Here is a 25,523-nt window from a genome sequence, read left to right on the forward strand (position 1 = left end):
TGAGAGAGGCGGGGCATAGAGGACCTACAATAATGTACAGTATTTGAAAAATAATGTGTTTTTTGAACATTAAAGCATGTCAACATATTGTGTTACACCAAATACACAAAATAATGATCTTTAAAAAAAGCATCATATGACCCCTTTAAGATATTACAGTACACCAGTGCTCTAGAAATACTACTATCTCATGATCTACCCCTCCAGCAAGAGCTCCTCCAGTCTGTCCATGGCCTGCCCCAGCTGGAAGGGGAAGACGGTGATCTGGTTGAAGGACAGGTTGAGCTGGTGTAAGGCTGGATTGCACACAGTTGGGTCCAGCAACAGAAGAGGACCAATGCAGTTGCGAGAAACATTGAGCGTGCTCAGTGCAGGTAAACCCAGGAGCTCCACAGGAAGTGCCTGCAGTTGGTTACCTTGAAGATCTAGACGGGTAAGACTTCTTAAATGCTACAAAAAAACAACACACACACACACACACACACACACAATTCAAAACTCTTTTAATAAATTGTTGGGAAATATGTATTGAGTATGGTTAAGAAATAATCACCACATTAAATGATGATCAATATCAACGATCAAAAACACAAAACGGACAAACCAACAAACAAAACACACATTAAAGATGTACTTTGATAACTAGATTACTAGCTATAACTAGATATTTACTAGATACTATATAATTAGATTATACAGTTAATTAAAGAAGTATTTATTTGGTACAAAAAAAGAAAAGAAAACACCATAATCCTGTAAATCAATGCAAGTTACAAAGTCAGTGTTACTTGGTGAAAAAAGTATACTTTTTACACTAAATTGTATTAAATGTTCACGTGTGCTGCACTTCAAATCTTAAAAAGATTAAAAAAACTGTAATTCCAGATAATGTTAATGATATAAAAGGCCACCTGCATGAACACTTAAGTACACTTGTAAAAAGTGCACTTTCTAGTGCAGTTTTACAGCACATTTTAAGTCATGTTTTAATAATCTTTTGTTATGATTTAAGGAAGCACACTTGTTTTGATGTAACTGACTAACAAACTGAACCACATAGTCTTGATTATATTTTTAATATATAAGTTAATATACTTTAAAAGTACATCAATCATACTTTAAATGGCAACTTAAAATGTGGAATTACAAATATATTTAAATACATGACATACAAGTTTCAATAGAATTTACATTACAGTATATTTCAGTTTATTATAAATCCTTGTTGTTACATTCGCCAATAAACTAACCATTTTACAAAGACAAAATAATTATGAAATAACATTTAAAGATGTACTTAAGTGGGTCAAAAAGCACTCTGAAGTTCAGCTAATTGCATTTAATCTAAATTTAAACTATAATACATTTTATGTAATCACAATTAACATGCGATTAAGTGTCCATCAACATTAAATTAAATTCACACTTAAGTATATTGTTTTAAAGTAAGGGCCTTTCAAAGCATACTCCATTTGATATTGTGCGCGGACGCAGACGGTCGACACATGCGCTCTAGAAAGTGTCTACTTACGTCACGATTAGTACCAGTTGTGCTGGTTAGACCCTGCTCCGGAGTAGGAGCTAATTTGGTTTAACGTTAAGAAACTGTCAGAATATATTACTATTTAGCAGTCTTGAGAATCAATGCTACTACTGCTAATAAATATTAATACATCTTTATTTTTAAAGGAATAATCACATCTGTTTTCTTTTTAACAGTAAACCTCTGTTGTGCAGCACTTTGTTTGCCAAAAAATAAAAGGGTTTAATTTTCATTTGATTAGGATAAATTAAATTAATGTTTTATGCCTTCATCTGATTACCAGAAAAATAAGGAACATTTTATAGGGCCCTATTATTGTTTAAAAAAGGACCCATACAAAAAGTATAGGTTTAAAATACAGGCATGTGGCTTAATTTCTTTTTATTAATTCACCATTTGTAAACTGATGTTTACTGTTAATTTTTTTTTAAATATCAATAGCATTTGTATTAAAACTATATTCACTGAATGTAATCAAAAAATCGAGAATCGAATCGAATCGAATCGAATCGGGACATCTGAATCGATACCCAGCCCTAGTATGTATGCATGTACTATTCTAGTGACGAAATTTGTGTCATGTGTACACTCACGTGCACTGTACGCTGACCCTCGAGTGCGCGTACAAACCGATGTATACTTTGGCCATAAGGGAACTTAACCTAATTTCATTTGTTCTGATTCAGTTCATAATACAAGAACTGATAATAACTAATATGTTCAAAGAATCATTGTGACTGCACATTACCGAATGGGTTTCGAGTGCTGTTTCGTGTTAATAACAAAATGTTTCCACACACCTGACAGAGAACACTGGGAAGCTCTGATAGACTGTTGCCGCTCAAATCAAGCCGAAGAAGGCTTTCAATCTGCTGTTTGAGAGCTCTCGCACCCATCAAACAGGACAGACTGCCCAGCTCATTCCCTGAGAGGTCGAGCAGACGGATGGGCTCTTTGTCTATGGCCAGAGGGAAAGCGCCAGGAGTGGAGCTTTCCATGAAACCCTGCCCTGTACATTTAAAACAAAAACAGACAGATTTAACAAGTGAACTTTTCAGGACTAGCTCCCATGTCAGACAGCTTTTAATGTGTACCTCTAGTGTTGCGAGAGTTAAAGCGCTTACGTAGAGGGACGCTTGGATCGGTCTCACCGTGGCATCCCTGCAGAAAGACATTCAAACGGTTAAATTCACTGTTACAATCCAAACACACAGAGCATCAAAATTGTGTCTGTTTGATCTAGCACCTCTGAATTGGCACGTCTACGCCGGCTGCAATGTCTCCAAGCAGGTTTCCTGCCCACTTCTGGTGAATCGTTGAAAAGTAGCAATCCTCGTGAAGGCCCATCACTCCCTACCAATGGAGCACATTCATTTTCAACATAAAACGAGATTGAAAAAGCAACAAAAAAAGACCCACATCCAAAGAAATGACTTGTTTATTTATGTGAGAACCATCTTACCGTCACTCTCCATGTTATGAAACATGAAGACCAAGCTTTCATCTAAGGAAATGTGTGATTCGTCACTTTCCTCATCTGTGAAATATTCTGATGTGCTGGCATCACTCCGTAATCTACCAACTCCCACAAACCCTTTGTTCCTCTGGAGTGACAAGAACTGTCTGGCCAAACGCTGACCTTTACCTTAAAGATACAAGGACAAGATTTACCGACAACAGTCAGGCTAATTTTAGTAATGTAGAGTTAAATTCTCTACATACTGAGTATAAAGTGCAAAAAAGTTATATCAGTGTATTGAAAATAACCAGGATGTTATTTATGCCATATGTTTTACTAGAAACCCTCAAGTGACAAGTGATTTCAACTTGGCAAAATCTAATTTTCTTGAATTCCTTAAACTGGCACTTTCTGTGAAAGTTCTTTTTAAAGCAAAATAATGCAAAAGATATATGCACAGTATTGTGACTATTTCTTTGCACACTTTTAAAAAGTGCACTTTGTAATAATGTCAAATAGAAAAGTTTTATTTTAAAGTACATTTTAAATCATTATGTTTTAATAATCTTTTGTTGTTCTTTAAAGTACACTTATTTTGATGTGTTGACTAACATACTAAAGTACAGGTAAAGTACTTGACTAGAATTTTACCTCCAAGTGTGTTTTTCAATACAAAATTTCAAGTTACAGATTTTTATGTACCAAATTGCAACTTCATTATTAGAAATGTGTAATTAAAAATATATATTTAAATACAAGACATACAGGTTTCAATAGAAATTACATTAAAGTATATTTTAGTTTATTAATACGTATCAGTACATTTGGCAGTACACTTTATTTCAAAGACAATGTAATTATGAAATGACATATAAAAATGTACTTAAGTCCAACTTAACATAAATTTAATATATTTTAACTTTATTACATTAATATGCAATGAAGTTTCCAAAAATATTAAATTCAGCTCATACTTAAGTATATTCATGTAAAGCATGTTATTTTTATAATAAATACTGTTTTTGAAAGCATGCTATACTTTGCTAGTCATATACACTACATTACTTTTGAGGTGTGATAGAGAATAAAAAGTTTTAACCTTTTTACTGATATTCTAATCTTTTTTTTTTTCTTAGATTCTCATAACTTTTTTAGTTCAGGGTAATCTCTATTGAAGAAATTTTCTGAAATTGTTATAGAAAAAACAAAGCAAGACTGAAGTAAATGTGGTCATGGCCCCAGAACATGTACGTGACAACTGTCAGATCATGTGAACAGACTCACTGTTCTTCTTGTTGACTGGAGACTTAGTTTTGCGTTCAGAGAGCAGAGCGCTGAGCCACGACGCTTTCATTTGTCCAAGGCGGAAGCTCCCGAGGCACAGGGCGTTGTTGGCTTGGTCCAGCCCCAGACGGCCGAGCAGGAGGGTGATGGCAGGGTCATCGCCCCTCCTGACACACACGCTCAGAGCTCCACGTAACTGCTGCTCATGAACTCCTGCAGAAACCAGCAGCTCCAGCAGAGCCAGAGGAGCCCCTCGATCACAAACCTGCACAAACACAGCAACCTGTTCTTTACGGCTAGGAATGACAACCAAAGTCCAGTTATATATTAGTCAGGCTTTTAATTCAAGAATTAAAGGGTTAGTTCACCCAAAAATGAAAATTCTGTCATTAATTACTCACCCTCGTTTCGTTCAAATTCCCTAAAACTTTCGTTCATCCTCGGAACACAACTGATGATATTTTAAATTAAATCCGAGAGGCTTCTGTCCCTCTGTTGACAGCCTAAGCAACTTTCACTTCGAAGGCCCAGAAAGGTAGTGAAAACATCATGGAAGTACTCCGTGTTACTCCAGTGGTTCAACTGTAATTTTCTTAAGTGACAGGAATGCTTTTTGTGTGAACAAAAATAATGACTATATTCAATATTTTCTTCACTGGAGTAACATAGACTACTTTCATGATGTTTTCACTACCTTCAAAGTGAAAGTTGCTTAGGCTGTCAACGGAGGGACAGAAACCTCTCGGATTTAATTGAAAATATCTTCAACTGTGTTCCGAGGATGAACGAAAGTCTTGTGGTGTGTTCACACCAAACGCAAATTTAATTATTCGTGTGAAAAATTTCCACTCAAGCGGAAAATTCGCATAACGCATTGTCGCGTAAGGGTAAGCCAATCAGCGCTGGAAGCGGCAGTCATCCATGCGCAGTTCCTGGAGAAGATGGTGTAATTCACAGTTTTGTGTGCCGTGAACCCAGACACATCTGCGTTTTCCGGCGTTTTAGGGACTTCCACAACAAGTACAAAGCAGCGATACTATGGTTGATTACCCACGGGATGTTCATCAACCATGGTGGAAATAACTATGATCGCTGCTTTGTAAATAATTTTATAAATGTATTTGCAAATACACCGGAAAGCTAAACGCCGACGTGTCTGGGTTCACGGCACACAAAACTGTGAATTACACCATCTTCTCCAGGAACTGCGCATGGATGACTGCCGCTTCCAGCGCTGATTGGCTTACCCTTACGCGACAATGCGTTATGCGAATTTTCCGCTTGAGTGGAAATTTTTCAACTTGCGTGGAAGACGCGATTGAGGCGTTGCGCATTTTTGTGAACACACCATTACGGAATCGGAACAACATGAGGGTGAGTAATTAATGACAGAATTTTCATTTTTGGGTGAACTGTCCCTTTAAGGAATTGAAGTTTATATATCACACCTGATATATAAGTGAATCGCTCTTTGTTTTCTTGTTGATGTCAGCACCCAGATGGATGAGACATTCTGCCATGTCCACATCGCCGTCCTCACACGCTCTCTCCAGCAGCGTGTACAGGATCTCACTGTCCGCCACCATCTTAGACAGGCACAGGCAACTCATTCCCTGCAGCTGAAGCAGAACAAAATGTAGGGTTTATCAGGGGTTCCTGACTTGTTTAAGAACTTTTGGTTTCATTTTCTTACTGGATCTCGGCGCTGGTCTGCCGTCTTTTCCCGCAGGATCTGGAAGATGTCTTTCTCGAAGGCTTCTTTCTGCAGCCATGCTGCGGCACTCGAGCAGGTGTCCAACAACTTCCACGCCGCCTGAAGACCCTAATGACCAAAAAAACATCAAAAAACATCAAAAACAACAAACCTTTTGACTATGAACTGGTAATAACTGTATTGAGCTACCTTTAGAAGCATGACTGTGTCCTCTTTGTGTTGCCGTACAGAGCTGACCAAAACTGAGGCCAGTACAGGCACCATCATACGAGAGAGCTTCTTCTTAGAGATGAGGTGAAACAGAAGACTAAGACCCCAGTAGTGAACTTCTACAAAGGGTGATGATTTTCAGTTAATATACAGTTGTGCTCAAATGTTTACATGCCCAATAGAGTGCTATTAACATTAAACATTAAATATCATCACACAATATGTGACACAAGAGCGCAATGGTCAAACATGTCAGTTTAGCGCATGTTTACATAGAAAAACTATGGAAAAGCAGCATAGTGGAACACAGAAACGCGTTCTACGTGAACTCCTGAACAGTGGGTGGTTTTTGGGCAGAATAAGCAGCCCAAATGTCGGCATTCAAAAGTCTGGCTGGGATTAGAAGCAGAGGCTGGAGATCTCATGGACTCACCACGTTCCTGTGGAAACATCTGCAGCGTATGAAGAACCGTATCTATCGCCCCCTGCTGGCACATGAGGTCAACCGCTCCAGAACAGTCAGCTAGCGCTGAGAGCACACCAAGTCCACACTCCTGAATCTCCTCACTACTGATAAACTAAACACACATAACAAATGAAACACCCACCACATTTACAGTACTTAGTTAAAAAATATATATATATATTATTTTTGACATTTTTCGCCTTTATTATGATAGGACAGTATGTTGACAGGAAGTGAAATGGGACTCGGGAAGCCTGAGGCACAACAGAGCTATATGTCGGCGCACTGCCCACGAGGCACTCTGTACTTAAATTTTAAACTAAAACCACCTGATTAAAGTCCAATTCTATCCTAAAAGCAAAGTTACGGGTCCAGTACAAGTTAAAGCCTATAGACAGCATTTCAGGCAAATTGTTGACTTCCATTGAAAATTTGCACAAAAAAAAAAAAGATTACAGTAATGAAATTGCTATGGAAGTCTATGAGGAGAGGCATTTGAGAGGGTGTAAAATGAGAAGTGAAGGTCATGTTTTTTCTAAAGTATATTAAAGGAACAGTTCACCCCAAACAATGAAAATTCTGTCATCAGTTACGGTATTCATCCTCATGTTGCTTCAAACCCATTAGAGTTTTCCGTTCATTTCGTTCATCAACAGAAATGAAGATGTGTTTAATTTTCTGTCTCTTTATTTAAAGTCTATTCCACCAAAACTTTCACGCTTCAAAAAGTGTTTAAAGACACTGTAAAAGTAGTCCATAACCAACAGTTTAATCGTACTTGGTTCTAGCAGGTCATGAAAGCATATCTGAGCTTCTGTTTACCATATCTGATGAGTTCTGTGTGTCGATCACTGTTTACGTGTATTAAAGCCTAAATTAAATCTGTCATTGTGTCCCTTCAGAAGCCTCAGATTAAATTGCTCAATTCATATCACTTTTACAATGTCTTTGTGAACTTTCTGAAGCATTGACGTATTGGTGGAATGAACTTTTAGCGAAGAGACAGAAATCTCTCATGTGTAACAGTGATCCAAAATAGTGCTGTCTCTGGTGGGACACGTAATGTGCTGCTTGTATTTTGGCAGTTCACGGGAGAGATTTGATTTGTTAAAGTCTCCAAGAATGATTAAAATAGAGTCTGGGTACCTTTGCTCCATTTCAGTTATTTGTTCGGCCAGCTGTTGCATCGCGGCGCTCACGCAGGCATCTGGAGGCACATACACATTCACAAGAATGAAAGAGGAAAACTCCCGCGGCGAGTAGAACGGTTTACAGTTCATTAAACATATTGTCGTTTGTGTTTTTGAAGATAAACGAAAGTCTTCAAAAAGGTGAGCAACAACATGAAAGTGAATAAATGATGACAGAATTTTCCTTTTTTGATGTACTATCCCTTTAATCCTTATGCACTTTGAGCTGTAAAGATGTTTAAATCATAATTTTGTGACGATACTCTAGTTGTCTCTGCATATTATGCTGAGATAGAAGAAAATATTTTAACATCTAACAGAAATCACACACTTCAGCTTTAATATGTATTTTGGTTATGTCTTCCTTTAGCATTAATGTACATGCTGAATTACAGAACTATTCTAGCTTGTAAGAAATACAGCATTTACCCTATTAAGTGCCTCTAGATAGACAGTGTGAGCTCCCTCTAGTACACACTGGTTCTTCAGCACCCGCAGCGAAACATCCACCGTGTCAGGATCCGCCACCGAGGAGCCCTGCTCTCTTAAACTCCTGTCTGCACACACAAGACAAAGAGTCAGACATTATATATGGAGGCACTGTGGTTCACCAAAAAAAACTTTTCTGTCATCATTTAGTCACGAGTGTGAAACAATATGAGGGTGAGTAAATATGTAATTTTTTTAACTATTCCATTAATTAAATAAAAACACAACTCTTGCAGATTCATTCCAAAAAACTAAAACAAAGCAAGAGACAGGAAGCAGACAGACAATCTACCTGGGCTGAGAAGAACTAGACTCGCTCTGAGACCCTCCAGCTGAACTTCAGGAATGAAGTTATGTATCTTCAGAGCAGTCAGGATTTGACCGAGCATCAGGGTCCCATCATCTAGACTGGCCCTCCTGGAGTGACATAAAAGTATGATTCCAGCTGTATGTTTTTGTCTGTCATATACATCACATATGTGGGAGTCATGTGTGCTTACGCTCCCTGGAAGAGTGTGTGAAGCAGTCTGCAGGCACTTTCACACACAGTGCTGGAGTTCGCGTGTTTCTGCATCAGATGCACAATGTTGACATGAATGCCATGTGAAAGCAGCAGAGCCCTCATCCTACCTGAAGTACAAAAACACACAAACTGAGACACATCCCTGGTGAAAAAGACTTCAATGTATGTTAACTGCAATTAAGTAAAAAAATAATATAATTCAAATTTATATTAAAGGGGTGGTTCATTGCGATTTCACTTTTTTAACGTTAGTTAGTGTGTAATGTTGCTGTTTGAGCATAAACAATATCTGCAAAGTTACGAAGTTGAAAGTTCAATGCAAATGGAGATATCGTCTTTTAAAATTCTGGAAGTTTAATACCTACAAAAACGGCTGGTAGGGACTACAACAAAATATTTCCTGGGTTCGTGATGTAACAAACCCAGATAAACCCCGCCCTCGGGAAAAGGCAGCAAAGGGGGTGAGGCCATGCTGCGCTGCTTTAGAGAAGAGGAAGAGAAAACACTCTCGGTTACTCACGTAACCTCGGTTCCCTGAGATGAGGGAACGAGACATTGCTATGGGAATTACCCTTTCCTCCAAATACTACTGAAGCCTTATTGAATCACGCCAGTGAAACTGGCCAATGGCATTCAAGTGCGCGAAATATGAAGGGCTCCCACTCTATATAAAGCAGCGCTTGTATGTCATCTATTCAGAATCTTGACTGAAGCAACTTGGCATTCTAAGATCCTGAGCTAGGTGACATGCCAATAAGAGCATCTCCGCCGCCATCACATATAGATTAGTTGAAGTTTGTTTAATTTCAATGAAATTATGTGTTATGATGCAACGGCCGTACCGGTGCTCAAATAAGCAGAGTATGATGGTGATCATGTCCTAAAAGACATGATGAACAATATCATAACAATGTGATAAGCTGATAGGGACAGCATTGAATCAGTGGTACGTCAGTACGGGGGTGTATACGACCTAGTCGAAACCACTGAGGCAAGCAGCTCAGATCATAACTGAGGCTGAGTAGGCACGTGCGCTGCTCGCACTGACAGCACATGTGAGGCAACACATCTAGGTTATAAAACCTTGCAGAAGTGCTGGGTGACGACCAGCCTGCCGCCATGCAAATGTCCTGAATAGATATGCCATTTGCCCAGGCCCACGAGGACGCGAGTCCGCGGGTTGAGTGGGCCCGAACCCCTATAGGACATTTCATGCCCTTAAAGCCATAAGCCAAAGCAATTGCTTTGATAATCCAGTGTGACAGCCTTTGCTTGGACACAGGCAGGCCTTTTGTGTGCCCTCGAAAGCATACAAATAGCTGTATTAAGCGGCTCCGGCCCGGCCAGTGTTTCGGGCCGGAAAGCAGATAGTGTTATGGCCTGTCATATACATCACATATGTGGGAGTCATGTGTGCTTACGCTCCCTGGAAGAGTGTGTGAAGCAGTCTGCAGGCACTTTCACACACAGTGCTGGAGTTCGCGTGTTTCTGCATCAGATGCACAATGTTGACATGAATGCCATGTGAAAGCAGCAGAGCCCTCATCCTACCTGAAGTACAAAAACACACAAACTGAGACACATCCCTGGTGAAAAAGACTTCAATGTATGTTAACTGCAATTAAGTAAAAAAATAATATAATTCAAATTTATATTAAAGGGGTGGTTCATTGCGATTTCACTTTTTTAACGTTAGTTAGTGTGTAATGTTGCTGTTTGAGCATAAACAATATCTGCAAAGTTACGAAGTTGAAAGTTCAATGCAAATGGAGATATCGTCTTTTAAAATTCTGGAAGTTTAATACCTACAAAAACGGCTGGTAGGGACTACAACAAAATATTTCCTGGGTTCGTGATGTAACAAACCCAGATAAACCCCGCCCTCGGGAAAAGGCAGCAAAGGGGGTGAGGCCATGCTGCGCTGCTTTAGAGAAGAGGAAGAGAAAACACTCTCGGTTACTCACGTAACCTCGGTTCCCTGAGATGAGGGAACGAGACATTGCTATGGGAATTACCCTTTCCTCCAAATACTACTGAAGCCTTATTGAATCACGCCAGTGAAACTGGCCAATGGCATTCAAGTGCGCGAAATATGAAGGGCTCCCACTCTATATAAAGCAGCGCTTGTATGTCATCTATTCAGAATCTTGACTGAAGCAACTTGGCATTCTAAGATCCTGAGCTAGGTGACACGCCAATAAGAGCATCTCCGCCGCCATCACATATAGATTAGTTGAAGTTTGTTTAATTTCAATGAAATTATGTGTTATGATGCAACGGCCGTACCGGTGCTCAAATAAGCAGAGTATGATGGTGATCATGTCCTAAAAGACATGATGAACAATATCATAACAATGTGATAAGCTGATAGGGACAGCATTGAATCAGTGGTACGTCAGTACGGGGGTGTATACGACCTAGTCGAAACCACTGAGGCAAGCAGCTCAGATCATAACTGAGGCTGAGTAGGCACGTGCGCTGCTCGCACTGACAGCACATGTGAGGCAACACATCTAGGTTATAAAACCTTGCAGAAGTGCTGGGTGACGACCAGCCTGCCGCCATGCAAATGTCCTGAATAGATATGCCATTTGCCCAGGCCCACGAGGACGCGAGTCCGCGGGTTGAGTGGGCCCGAACCCCTATAGGACATTTCATGCCCTTAAAGCCATAAGCCAAAGCAATTGCTTTGACAATCCAGTGTGACAGCCTTTGCTTGGACACAGGCAGGCCTTTTGTGTGCCCTCGAAAGCATACAAATAGCTGTATTAAGCGGCTCCGGCCCGGCCAGTGTTTCGGGACGGAAAGCAGATAGTGTTATGGCCTGCGCTTTAAAGCAGGTAAACTCAATACACGAGTCGTCAACTGACATCGCCTGCAGGTCCCCAACTCGCTAAACAGAGGCCAGTGTGAGCAGGAGCGCTGTCTTGAGAGAGAGTGCACGCAAGCTCGCTGATTGTATGGGCTCGAACAGGCTTTTTTATTTATTTAAATTTTTTTTGCTCTTGAAGGAAGGCAAGAATTATTGGTATTGGGTAGTCGAATGGGTCTTCGCCCCGCGACCCGTACCAATTTGTGAAAACTCTCCATTTATGTGTGTAAAGACGTCTAGTGGAAGGAGCCCTAGCCTCAGAGATAGTGTTCAACACGCGCTGAGGAAGTGCATCTGTTACAGGCAAGCTCCGTCGAGCAGCCAGACATGAAGGCTCCATGACTCTGGATTTGGGTGCTATATCGTTAACTGTGCTTGAGAGAAGAGGTCTCTCTTCAGTGGGACAGTCCACGGGGCTCCACCAGTTCTGGGAACCACGGCTGATTGGGCCATTTCGGTGCCACTAACAGAACAGATTCCCTTTCCTCTCTGATTTTGCAAAGCACACGAGGCAGAAGTTTCACTGGAGGAAAAGCATACTTGCGTACTTTCGGCCAGCTGTGAGCTAATGCATCCACTCCCAGGGGAGAGTGTGTCAGTGAATAAAAGAGCGGGCAGTGAGTGTTCTCCGCTGATGCGAAGAGATCCACCTATGTCCTGCCGAATACACTCCAAATCATATTGACTGTCAAAGGGTGTAATCTCCACTCCCCGTGGATTACCCCGCCCCTCGACAGTAAATCCGCGCCATAATTGAGGGGTCAGGGGACATGTACTGCCCGGATGGAGAGGAGGTGTCGATCTGCCCACAGAAGAATGTCTCTCGCCAGCCGCAGCAGCGGCCGCGAGCTCACACCCCCTTGGTGATTTATAAATGCTACCACTGTCATGCTGTCCATCCTGATGAGAATGTGATGGTGGAGAATGTCCGGGATAAAGTACTCGAGCGCTAGGTGTACAGCACGGAGCTTCACACAGTTTATGTGCAACAACTTCTCAGTTTCTGACCACGTCCTGAAGGCTGGTCTGCCATCGCATACGGCACCCCAGCCCATGCTCGATGCATCTGTTGTAACAGTCTTTCTCCTGATCACTTGGCCAATAAGAACACCCCGGCGATACAGAGTCATATCGTGCCAAGGGGTCAGCGCATCCCAGCAGTCGCGCGTCACTTTGATGCACAAGGTGCCCTTGCGCCATGCGCTCTGTGTCATCCGGCCCTTTAGCCAGAGCTCAAGCGGTCGCTTAGGTAGGAGCCCTAGTTTGCACACTGTCGAGGCGGCAGCCATCTGGCTGAGCGTCCTCTGAAAGCATTTCAGCGGGGGAGAGTGCCCTAACTTGAAGACTGCGAGAGAGCTGATCAGTTTTTTTGAGCACTCCTCCGACAGACACGCTCGCATATTAATTGAATTCATCTCCACTCTTAACAAGGAGATGTTCTGACTCGGTACTAGCATGCTCTTTTGCATATTCACAGTCAGCCCTAAGCTCTGAAGATGAGCGATGAGTCTGAGCTTGCTGGTGAGCAGTGCGCTCTCTGATTGGGCTAAGACTAGCCAATTGTCGAGATAGTTCAGGATGTGCATTCCACTCTGCTTCAGAGGAGAGAGAGCGGCATCCATGCATTTCGTAAATGTACGAGGGGCGAGGGATAAACCGAAGGGTAGGACCTTGAATTGTTGCGCTATCCCCTCGAATGTAAATCTCAGTAAACGCCTGTGGCGAGGGGCTAAATGAATGTGAAAATAAGCATCCTTTAAATCCACAGAGATAAACCAATCTCTCGGTCAGATGTGTGAGAGGATTTGTCTCAGCGTCATCATTTTGAACGAGCACTTCGAAAGCGCGCGATTCAGCGGTCTCAGGTCCAAGATAGCGACTGTAGAAGCCACTCTCGAGGTCTGCTGGGGCACTGTCTCTACAGCACGTTTTGCGAGGAGGTTGTGTATTTCCTCTTGCAGAACTGAGGCATTCTGCTCCCGTATAGTGGACATTAACACACCGTTGAAACGGGGCGGCCTGCGGAAGAACTGAAGCGTGTAGCCGTTCTTTATTGATTTTATAACCCACTCTGATACCCCTGGCAGTGCCTGCCATGCTTCTGTGAACTGTGACAGTGGCCAAGGCGGACTGCACACCGCGAGGAATAACTCGCCGTAGGGGGGCGGGGAGTTTAATACAACACAAATGTGAGAGTGAATGATGGGGGAGAGGGGAGTGAGAGGAGGATAATTGCTTTGATATTGAGGTGAATTTATTGCGACTTTATTGCACTGCGTAGTGGAACAGTCAAAACACAAACATGACAATTGCTCTCGCCGCCCGCAACAGGCAAGGGGGCGTAGTGAACACACAGCAGAGCGAGCAGACTTTTTTAGTGGCTTGTCTTCGGCACTGGGTGCAGATTTCCTCCTCCGAGAGACAGCAGACAGAGAGACAGTGCCGGTGGCCTGCCGTATCTGTCAGGGCGGGGTCTATGGCTCTTCAAGCCCTGACGGCGCTTCGGCCAAGGCTGTCTTGGTCTCACCACCGGCTCATGTTCTCACCGAACAGCAGCAGAAGAAAAGCGGGAACACGCAGGAGAGTTTGCGCCGGGGCACTTTGGCAGGAAGTGGTTAATAGCCTTTGATTGTTTCTGCGCTTCAACGAAGCACTCAGTGAACGTCTCTACCGCTGCTCCGAAGAGACCTGAGGGATTCACGAGAGCGTCCAGAAGAGCCGTTTTTTCTGAGTCTTTTATCTCGGTCAGAGTAAGCCACAGGTGACGATCTAGCACCCCAAGATTCCCCATGTTGTGGCCGATCGTTCGAGCTGTCACCACCATCGCTCTGAGGGCCAGATCTGTGGCGCGTCGGAGCTCTTTGAACACTTCAGGGTCCGGCCCGTCCTCATCCAGAGACTTGAGCAGCGTGGCCTGATACACCTGGAGTATCGCCATCACGTGCAGTGCTGAAGCTGCTTGGCCCGCCGTGGAGAAAGCCTTGCCGGCGAAGTTTGCAGTGGCGTGGCAAGATTTAGAGGAGAGAGACGCGTTGTTTCTCACTCTCCAGTTCACCATGGCTGAAGGACAGAGACGGGCAGCAACGGCTTCTTCCACGGGGGGAAGTTTAACATACCCCACTTGGTCAGCGCCGTCCACAGAAGACAGGAGGGAGGATCGCGGGTTGTGCACTTGACTGGTGAGTGGCGCGTCCCACGACTTCGTTATCTCATCGTGCACCTCGGGGAAAAAGGGGCCGGGCCTCCGTGGGGTGTCCTTTCCGCCGCGATCTGACTGGAGGTACCACTCGTCCAGACGGCTTCTGGCCGGCTCGGCAGGAGGCACCCACTCCAAACCGAGCTCATCAACTGCCTTGGACAGGACGCTAAGTAGCTTGACATCACTATGATGGTGGTCCCCCGCGTCGCTGCCGTGGGGCGCAGTGTAATCCAGCGGGCTGTTAGACCACTCCTTTCTCAAAGACGCTGCCACCGAAATGGCATCATCCTCCTCTTCAGTGCCCTCCATGGCACCGAAGGACACCACATCCTGAGCGATGGGGGAGGGGTGGAGAACAGGGGTCATGGAGCGCACTGGAAGGGGACCTGCAGCAGGGGGGTGAGGAGAGCGTGGCCACTGAACCGGTGCGGGCTCGTCACCTGACCTTGACAGATCTGCATCAGAAGCTCGCGGCACTTTCCTCCTTGACTCGAAAGAGGCTGCAGAGGAAGAGCGCAGCAGGGCAAGTTGGGCGCCTTGGACAATGGCCACACAGAGCTTGAGAGTCCGTAGGCTCATATTTTCGCAGTGGGGGCAGTCCGACCCCCCAAGCGCCGCCTCTGCGTGGGCGCGACCCAGGCAGAAGACGCACGACTTGTGGCCATCAGAGAGTTTGATTGGCTCTGTGCAGGAGAGGCAATCGCGAGTCATCCTTGTTTCCGCTCACCGGAACACAGCAGGGGAAGAGAAGGCGTGTCCGCTGCAGCGTGTAGCTCATGGTGAGTAGTCTTGTTGACAGGCTTCTTGCTTCTCGTAAAAGGTTGGCTGAAGAAAAAGATTGTGAATAGATGACGTACAAGCGCTGCTTTATATAGAGTGGGAGCCCCTCGTATTTTGCGTGCTTGATCGCCATTGGCCAGTTTCACTGGCGTGATTCAATAAGGCTTCAGTAATATTTGGAGGAAAGGGTAATTCCCATAGCAATGTAGAGTGACCGAATCGAAAGGGAACTAGGGGTGCACATAAAAATCTATTAATATATGAATCGCGATTCTGTCTTCTAACGATTCTAATGGATTCACAAGTTTCAAAATCAATGTTCTAAAGCAGTGATTCTTAATACTGTTCCTCACGTCCCCCTGCTCTGCACGTGCTCTGCATCTCACTTTCTCTCTTTCTCTTTCTCTCTCGCTCTCATTCAGCTCAACTCCAGCAATGAACTGTTCCAATTATACATTTATTTTCACATAGCTATGATAAGCGTTATACATGGCATGCAGTTGCCATACTGTATAAAAGCTTTAATCAGGATAAAACCGTATATTAAAAGCTAACATAAGCAGTAGCATTTACAAATAACAGCATATCTAAAAGTATGAGACAACAACAACAAAAAACATAGGCCTACCATTAAAAGCCGTGCTTGCACAGGTTCTGCACGATCCTCTTCAGTAATATCCTCTGCTTTTCAATTGGGCTCAAACTGATAAGCGATATTAATGACGACGTTGTTTACAATACAACCGGAGCACATGCAGCTGAGGTGAGGGGCAGGACGTTTAGGCGGCACTAGAGGCGGTTTAGCCAATCACAACACACTGGGCTAGCTAACCAATCAGAGCCCATCGCCTATTTCTGAGGGAGGGGCTTCATAAAAACAGGAAAAGATCATCCCGTTTCTCAGAGAAGGGACAGAGCGGTGTGGAATAAAGGTAAATTATGTTAAAAATAATGTTTTTTTTTAAAAACGAAGCATTAACACATGTTAGACTGCACTAGGGCTGGGCGATATAGCAAAAAAATTTAGCAATGATATAATGTTTCATATCATTCGGTATCGATAATTATTGACATTTTTTATAACCTTTTTTAAAACCACTGTATTTTTAAATTAACCCAATTTATTGAGACACACAACAAATATTTTTTGTTTTAACAGTCAAAAACAAAATGAAAATTAAACAAATATCTAATTTCTAATGTTTTATATGCAGATTAAATAGGTCTGAAGGAAACGTTTGGCTTGACTCCCGAAGCCACAGGAGGGCGCAATGAGCAAAAAAATGCAGCACTTAAAAATGTCAATGCAAGGAAATAACGGTCTATAAAACAAATGTGCATTACGTCTAAATTAACTCATATAAATGAAACAATTTCGTAAATTGCATAAACAATTATGAACAAAACAGAATTATGTATTTATGCATTGCTTAATACAAAGAGCTGAATCGCCCATCACGCAAATTGCATTTAAAAATATAAGAGACGCAGTGAAAAGGAATTAACCTCCACAAATTTGTGACATGTTTTCTAAAAGTTTAAATTGTTTTAACTTTGCATGACTTTCTATACATCTCTTGTGTGAGACGCGGGTACAGCAGTCATAATTTGTCCATCTAAAAAATGCCCTGAATATGCGTTCTGTGTGAATGGCTTGGTTTCGGTTTTAGTCTAATCAAGATCTTCTAAGCATTGAGCTACTATATTTCTCTAATATTTTGAATGAATAACGCAGCAACTGCGCGTCTTGTGGGCTAGACTTATAAAACATTCAAATGCAACAACGTCACTTACATCATCATCACCACATCTCGCGCTCCACTAATGACGCTCCCAGACTCACACCTAACATTTGATTGTACTATTTTTGTATTCAAATGCAAATGTTTATTTTAAATTCGACTAATATTCTTTTTTTTAAAATTCACAATCTCCTCATCACAGGCAGGCACAGCACTCAATTCAGCATGTTTTCGTGTTTGTGTTTCACGTGCCTATATCGTGCGCTATATCGAACATTTTTTATACCGTTATCGAAGAGGGTGTACCGTCGATAAATATCGATATCGTTTTATCGCCAAGGCCTAGACTGCACCCCATAAACACAATCAAGCCTAGAAAAAAAAACTGTGAACCACCCCTTTAAATGCAATTAGCTGAATTTTAGAGAGCTTTTTTGACCCAATTAAGTAATACTTAAATGCATATGCAATTTTATTGTCTTATGAAATACGGTTGAAGTGTATTGCAGAATGCACTGACTATGGTAAACTAAAATCAGTAACATTTTACAATAAGGTCTCATCTGTTAACATTAGTTAATGCATGATCTAACATGAACTAACTGCATTTACTAATCTTTGGTAATGTTAGTTAATAAAAGAGTTTGTGTTCATGTTAGTTCACATTGCATTAACTAATGTTAACAGATACAACTTTTGTATTAGTAAATGCTGAACTTAAAATGAACTTTATGCATACAAATGCATTTACACAGATTTTAATGATGAATATGCTATTTTGCACATTTAAAATGTATTAACTAACATCAAATAATAAACTACAGTTAAAATTACAATCAAGAATTGTACTCAGTACAGAAGAAGTGTCAACACATCAAAATAAGTGTAGGCTACCTCTTTAAAGCATGGCAAAAGATTATTAAAGGGGTCATATGATGCTTTTTTAAAGATCATTATTTTGTGTATTTGGTGTAACAGAATATGTTGACATGCTTTAATGTTCAAAAAACACATTATTTTTCAAATACTGTACATTATTGTAGGTCCTCTATGCCCCGCCTCTCTCAAACGCTTCGTTTTCTACAAAGTCCCTCCTCCCGACAAGCACAGTCTGCTCTGATTGGCCAGCTGACCCAGTGCATTGTGATTGGCCGAACACCACAAGCACTCGTCGGAAATGTAACGCCCCTTACCATAATCGCGAGCTTCATCTTTCAAAATAAATGTAAAGACAGAACCCAAAAGGGGAACAGTCTCGTGACAGACACAGTGATGAAGCTGGTATGTGTGCAGTACACAAGCCACGGTTAAGACAGCTGACTCCACTGTGATGTGTCTCGCTCTCTCTCTCTCTCTCTCTCTCTCTCTTGCTCGCTCGAGCACACACACACACACATGATGCGCAAAACTCCGCATTTGAACAGTCAATAGCAAATACTTAAACTAGTAACAAAACAGTAGCTGATTCAGAAGCGTCAGATTGTATAGCAAAGTCAGAATTCCCTCCTCTCCTAGGTTCACGAAACGGTCGTCCATAAAATGCATTGCTGTTCTGTGGTAAGTAATCTTAAAGATTCCTAAATGCATCTACTTTTGGAAGGCCAAATAAAGTGCTTTTGCTTTCACCTAGAAACACACAGTGTCTCCCTGACATGCTGCTTCAACACTAACTGCGGTTACTGAAACCCCGCCTTCTTTCTTTGCGTGCACATTTGGGCGGCATTATGGTAATATCTCCACATAGTGAGGTAGATATGTGGGGGCGTGTTAGAACGAGCCATTTTAGGGGGGCGTGGCAGAGTCTTAACGCTGATAAAGAATATCTCTTTGGTTTTGAGACTTTAGTCTTTGCAACTTCAGGGATCTTATCTATGCACAATCAGCTTGTAACACTCCAAAGAGAAAGGAAAACTTGAAATCGCATCAAATGACCCCTTTAAAATAAGTATTTCAGATGTAGCTACATTACAAAGTGCTCTTAAGTTTACTTATTGTGTGTTTAAAAAACAAAAATCTGCAAGTAGAGATTTTTAAAAACATACTTTTTATATTTACTCTACAAGTGCACACTTCTTTTTTTCCAAGGACCCACACATCTCTGCAAAAGACTTAGTCAATTTTTTGTGTAACTCATATTCACACTATTTAATTTAAAACACAGTCTCGTTGCATGTATCTATGACCGGAGAGAAGTGAACTGCTGGGCTTACTGTGGTGCTGTATTATTGTGCGTAGTGTACAGGAAGCAGCTTGGAAAACCTCCGCAGTGGATGAATGCAAAAGCATGGCAGCCATGATGAGAGAATGAAGGGGAGGCCTGTGGGCCAGAAACAAACCAAATCTACATGGTTACGACATCACAACCTGAGCTCATTAACATATGACCGCCTACATTTAAATATCATCACATATTCAGTATTCATCAACATGACCTGCCTGATGATGACAGTATTAACTACGCCAGTATGCAGAGGTTAGCCAATCATAACTAAGGTCATTTATTTATTTCAATAATATCGGTCCCGAACTCTCATCATAAGAGGACTTTTGGACAAAATATGCTACATAGCACAGAATATGAAGGAATGCTAACCTTCCTTCCAGTTCCACATGGTTGAAGGAATTGTAATGAAGCAGCAAGCTGTTTAAAGCCCAACATGCAGCTTCCTGATTGGACCAAGAGAGAGAAAATTACATATTCACTATAGCAAAAGCAAAAGAATGAGATGATAAGATCTTTTCCGTATTGCAGGTTTAAACATGTCCTGTGTCACCTGCACTGCGGCATTGTCAGCATGTCTCTCTAAAGCGGTATAACAGGCCTCTCTCCAGATAAGCATTTCCTCCTCTTGGGTGGCTTCTTTCTTTACCAGATCTTTCTGTTTCGCCTCGTCCTCCTCGTTGCACTCTCTGTCTAGCCCTTCATTCTGTACAATACACTCCGCTGAGAGACAAAAAAAAACATTAATACAGAGCCCAGAACATGACACGCAAGCAAAATATTAATAATAATAAAATTTAAAAAACGACATAGCGGCCACATATCAGGTTCGTGAATTTTTTTGGGGGGGGGCTGGGGGTGAAATATGAAAGGTATCTCGTTTTCTGTAATAAGTCATTTATGATAGAGTGAAGAAAATAAAAGTTTTGGGGGAAAAAAATCTCTTATTCTCATCAAGCCATTTATTTGATGATGAAAGAACTGTAAAATGTTAAATAATATTACAATTTAAAGTAACTTATAACTTATTTTTAAATATATTTAAAACATAATTTAAAATAATTTCTATTGTAATATATTTTTAAAATGTAATTTATTCCTGTGATCAAAGCTGAATTTTCAGCATCATTACTCCAGTCTTCAGTGTCACATGATCCTTCAGAAATCATTCTGATATGCTGATAAATTATCATCAATTATTATTGGTGCTCAGTTATTAATAATAGTTATTATTATTATCAATGCTGAAAACCGTTTTTGCTGATCAATATTTTTGAGGAAACTGTGTTAGGATTTTTTGATGAATAGAAAGTTTATAAGAGCAGCACTGATTAAGAGATTTTTCTCTTTACTGTGCCTTTTGATCATTTTGATGCATCCTTACTAAATAAAAATATTATTTTCTTCTTTCTTTCTTTTTTAATCTTACCCCAAACTTTTGAATGGTAGTGTACCACAAAAAATATTATTTCTTAATAATCAGAAATGTTTCTTGAGCAGCAAATCAGCATATTAGAATGATTTCTGAAGGATCATGTGACACTGAAGACTAGAGTAATGATGCTGAATTTATGATCAACCTCAATTTTTGATCCCAGGAATAAATGACATTTTAAAAACGGTTGAAATAGAACAGTTATTTTAAATTGTAATAATATTTCACAATATTACTGTTTTACTGTATTTTTATTTGTATAAAGGACCAACCGAATGCAGCCTCTGTGAACACAAGGGACTTCTTTCAAAAAGGTTTTTTTTTAGTCACTCTATCCTAAAATACCTCAAGTTTACTCTACAGAATGAGCACTTTTGCCCAGCCACTCTGATTCTTTCAAGCAAAACATTGCCAACATCAGCAGAAGGCCTTTTTAGGTTTGTTTGTGGCATGATTAAAATTTCATATGTAAATGAGTCAAAATGGACGTAGACTGGTCACTTAAAATAACCAGGTAACACTGTCAGTCATGTCCAAAAATGCAAAATGTATGTCTGACATATAACAATCATAATTTTTTTTTTAAAGTACCCCATTGATCCACCTTAAATATGGGCTCTCAGGGATCCAGTGGAGAGCCAGGTTCTAAACACAGAGTACTATCATGTTCATTTTGACTCACCGAGCGCGCTCAGGCAGGAAAGGCCAGTGGTCTGCACTGTGGCATTCTTAGGATAAGCGACACATGCTTTCACCACCACCTTATGGACACCATTCAGCACCAGTATATAATAGTAACTCTCTGTTAAATGGCAAACAAACATAACATGACTCAAAAATAAACCACTTTCTAAAAGTTATGAGAACAGCATAATTTCATCATGACCTTTGACCCGGCTCACCTGAAGTAAATTTCCGTAACAGACAGCATCCAGCCTCCTGTATGGCCTCCGAGTCGAGCCACATGTCCATGGCCTGACACAGCAGACTGTCGCATTTAATGGGTTTGGACATCAGAATCTCAATATTGCTGGCTAGACTCAAGAAAGAGAGGCTTATTTAATAGTGCTTGTAATAATATTGTTTAATAATATAGTTGAATCTAGTTGGCAGTAGGTGTGTTATACCTGGAGCAGCCAGCGGTATGAGGACCCTCAGAGCTTGCAGTACCACATTCTCACTGTCCATGAAACGCCTGAGCGCATCCAACACCACCTCATGGTCCTTGTTCTCAATGAACTCCACCAGATGAGCATCAGAAACTGACAATCAAGCAGGTTAATTAGACAGAAATTAACAATCTTATTATGACATTGAGAAGTAAATTCTCAAAGTCGCTTTGGATAAAAGCGTCTGCTAAATGACTAAATGTAAATGTAAATGTAAATTCTGCTGTCCAACAGTAATATATTTATTTTCACATTTCTTCAAGTTAAGCCAAACTAGTAGACAAAACTGTGAAATTCGTCCATTATGAATTTCTAGCTTGTACTTATTTGAACAATGTCTAAGAACTTGGTATTACAACCACTTCTTGTGTCTGTTTGCCTCTTTAAGAAGAATCGCTTTATGTATCCCCCAATTGTAAGTCGCTTTGGATAAAAGCGTCTGCTAAATGACTAAATGTAAATGTAAATGTAAATTCTGCTGTCCAACAGTAATATATTTATTTTCACATTTCTTCAAGTTAAGCCAAACTAGTAGACAAAACTGTGAAATTCGTCCATGTTTTCCTCACTGTGTAAATCATAGGGCCCTATATTACTTTTGTACATACTCAAAAGGATTTGTAACAAAGCAGTGTTACCTGTTTGCAGAAGTAGTTGTAAAGCAGCACATCCCTGTAGCTGAACCTCTTCTTTGTCATGAAATGACCTCATGGCCTCCAGAACCAAGAAAAACACGTCTACCTCTTCCTCGTCCAGAACCTGCATCACAATCGCATCTGATCCACAAACACCAAACATTATTCTCACTTCAGGAAAGCAAGTAAAATGACACATGCCTATATCTAACCATCATCATGATTATGTTTGCGTAAGGGGTATGTGGACTATTCATAATAAGAAGAACTGCATGTATGAGATGTTTTCTCGATCTCCATATTTGTATAATGTAGCCTACTGTCATTTCTTAATTGATTATGTCATTTGCAGTTGTGACGAGAGGGGCGGGGCCGAGAGCCGTGGGAACGGAGCGAGGCCGGTGGAGTAAATGCTAATGTCTCAAGTCCCACGGAGGAGCTCCGGAAGGATAAAAGGAGGAGTGACGACAGTGTTGGACGAGAGAGGACCAGGCCTGGATTTTATTTTGTGTTTTGGTTCTGTTTGTGCGCGACAGTCGTCTGCGAGGGGCTGTCGCGCTGTTTTGTGTTTATTTTATTATTAAAGTTTTGTTTAAGTGTTTGCCGGTTCCCGCCTCCTCCTTCCCGATCTACAAACGTTGTTACAGCAGTGCTTATTGCAACGAGTAGTTTATTGTTTGGTTCAAATTTTAATGAAGGAATGTTTTTATTTAAATCCCTAAAGAGATTAAATGAATTGGAAAAATGCTTTCGGACCCAATGAACCATAATGATTGTATAATCAGTACATATAAACATTATGTAAAAGCAAGTCTTACCTGACTTCAGTAGGAGAGCCAGAGCTCTCAGGCCCACCATCAACATCTTGGAATCTTTACGATACATTGAAAGCACCTTAAGAATCTGCCTATGAACAAACATGCAAACACTTGCATAAACCTGCTGAACATGGACAAATAAAAATCAGTTGCAGTATCTCAGACAACATGACGTTATAACCTAACTAAAATAAAAAAGACGATAATTAAAGATTTAGAATGCTTGTTTTTCCTTTTTTTTAACAAAGTACTGCAACTGCGGAAATGTATAAATATTCCTAAAAGTATTGTTCGGACCTCTGCTGGGAAGGAAGGTAACAGGACCTCTTGTAATTTTAATTGAAAACCCCTGACATTTAATACTATGGCATGCCACAGGGTTCGGTCCTGAGCCCTTGTTTCCTTGCTCCCTTTAGGTCAGTGATGGGCAATCTTGGCCCTTCCAGGCCACTTTCCTGCAGAGATTTGATCCAACCCTGATAAAACTCACCTGCCTGTAGCTTTCTAGTAGTCTTGAAGACAATGATTAGCTTGTTCAGGTGTGTTTGATTAGAGTTGGAGCTAAACTCTGAAGGAAAGTGACCTGGAAGGGCCAAGTTTGCCCACCCCTGCTTTAGGTGATATGATCAGCTCTACATTCTTCCTCCTCAGAAATATTTAAGTTACATAACATTGTTTTCAAGCAGAACATTAGGTTCACGCATTCATTCAACTTTGAGACTTGATTTACTACAATATACTTTTGGCTGGGATGCCCCAGTGCATTCATAAATACACTACACTGCAGCTTTCTTCTTTCTAAAGTTCTAACCAGATCTACAAATACTGTGTGCTTTTTTCAGTCACATATCACCACACCACACATGGTTCCCTGTTCAATTATAAATTATTTCTACTAAACTATTTGCGGTGCCAAACACAGCTAAATCCAGTTGCGGATGAAAGATATTTTATTGAATGGCTCCTCTAAGCCTTACTAGTTATTTTACTTTCCACTTTTTCTTTATATACATTATGCCTTTCTTCCACTGACATCTTTATATTTCTTTATACAGTATACGTTTATATTTTCCATTCCAAAGTTTACTAGCACCTGTCAAACTCAGATCCACCCTTCGCTGCCCTATCTGCCACTATCCTTGCATTGTGTTGTGCCTACATCTTTACTATTGGCATTTCACATGGATTTCTATAATATTTATAATAACAATAGTATATATTATTTACTGTATGCATCAATCCTCCTAGTCAAACACTTTTAATCTTAACCAGTATACAGTATATACTATACCAGGGGTGGCGAACGTCGGTCCTGGAGAGAGAAACACACCTGAAGAAGCTAATCAAGGTCTGAAGGGTTACTAGGAAGCTACAGGCAGGTGAGTTTTTATTAGGGTTGGAGCTGAGCTCTGCAGGACTGCGGCTCTCCAGGACCGGAGTTCGCCACCCCTGTACTATACAATATACAATAGTACAAGGTACTATACTATATAAACAGGAGCCCATACAAGCTCATAAAAAGAACTCAATGAGACTTACTTGTGCACCTCAGTAAACTCATATTCATCTGGGTTGGCCAGACTGTCCAGAGTGGTGGGACAGATCTCCATCAGACGACACAGCAGAGACCAGCCTACCTGTGATGAGAAGTGAAACAGTATATCACTCTTAATAAAAACCTTTTACTGGAACCTAAATCACTTTTCTTAGTCAATAAAGCACTGGAATTAAATTTTACAGCAGAAAAGATATTACAAGTAACAGTAAAAAATAA

General features: G+C 41.1%; 1 protein-coding gene across 1 annotated transcript in view; it reads right to left on the reverse strand.

The window, feature by feature from the left end:
• Positions 1–25,523, reverse strand: part of lrrk2 (leucine-rich repeat kinase 2) — a 54,155-nt gene that overhangs the window by 27,251 nt on the left and 1,381 nt on the right. Inside the window, exons 3-24 of the mRNA XM_016238547.1 lie at positions 25,289–25,386; positions 23,750–23,838; positions 22,935–23,072; positions 22,255–22,389; positions 22,030–22,161; positions 21,810–21,929; positions 20,246–20,415; positions 20,065–20,138; positions 19,682–19,788; positions 10,300–10,429; positions 8,648–8,772; positions 8,296–8,423; positions 6,644–6,788; positions 6,190–6,329; positions 5,980–6,108; positions 5,735–5,905; positions 4,287–4,551; positions 3,006–3,188; positions 2,790–2,896; positions 2,668–2,704; positions 2,344–2,552; positions 200–450 (exon numbers count right to left, since the gene is read on the reverse strand). Of these exons, the coding sequence (XP_016094033.1) occupies positions 200–450; positions 2,344–2,552; positions 2,668–2,704; positions 2,790–2,896; positions 3,006–3,188; positions 4,287–4,551; positions 5,735–5,905; positions 5,980–6,108; positions 6,190–6,329; positions 6,644–6,788; positions 8,296–8,423; positions 8,648–8,772; positions 10,300–10,429; positions 19,682–19,788; positions 20,065–20,138; positions 20,246–20,415; positions 21,810–21,929; positions 22,030–22,161; positions 22,255–22,389; positions 22,935–23,072; positions 23,750–23,838; positions 25,289–25,386 (3,083 nt within the window). The remainder of the gene's footprint in view (positions 1–199; positions 451–2,343; positions 2,553–2,667; positions 2,705–2,789; positions 2,897–3,005; positions 3,189–4,286; positions 4,552–5,734; positions 5,906–5,979; positions 6,109–6,189; positions 6,330–6,643; positions 6,789–8,295; positions 8,424–8,647; positions 8,773–10,299; positions 10,430–19,681; positions 19,789–20,064; positions 20,139–20,245; positions 20,416–21,809; positions 21,930–22,029; positions 22,162–22,254; positions 22,390–22,934; positions 23,073–23,749; positions 23,839–25,288; positions 25,387–25,523) is intronic.

The sequence above is a fragment of the Sinocyclocheilus grahami genome, unplaced genomic scaffold, assembly GCF_001515645.1.
Source record: "Sinocyclocheilus grahami isolate Dianchi unplaced genomic scaffold, SAMN03320097.WGS_v1.1 scaffold543.1, whole genome shotgun sequence".
NCBI classification, from domain to species: domain Eukaryota; kingdom Metazoa; phylum Chordata; class Actinopteri; order Cypriniformes; family Cyprinidae; genus Sinocyclocheilus; species Sinocyclocheilus grahami.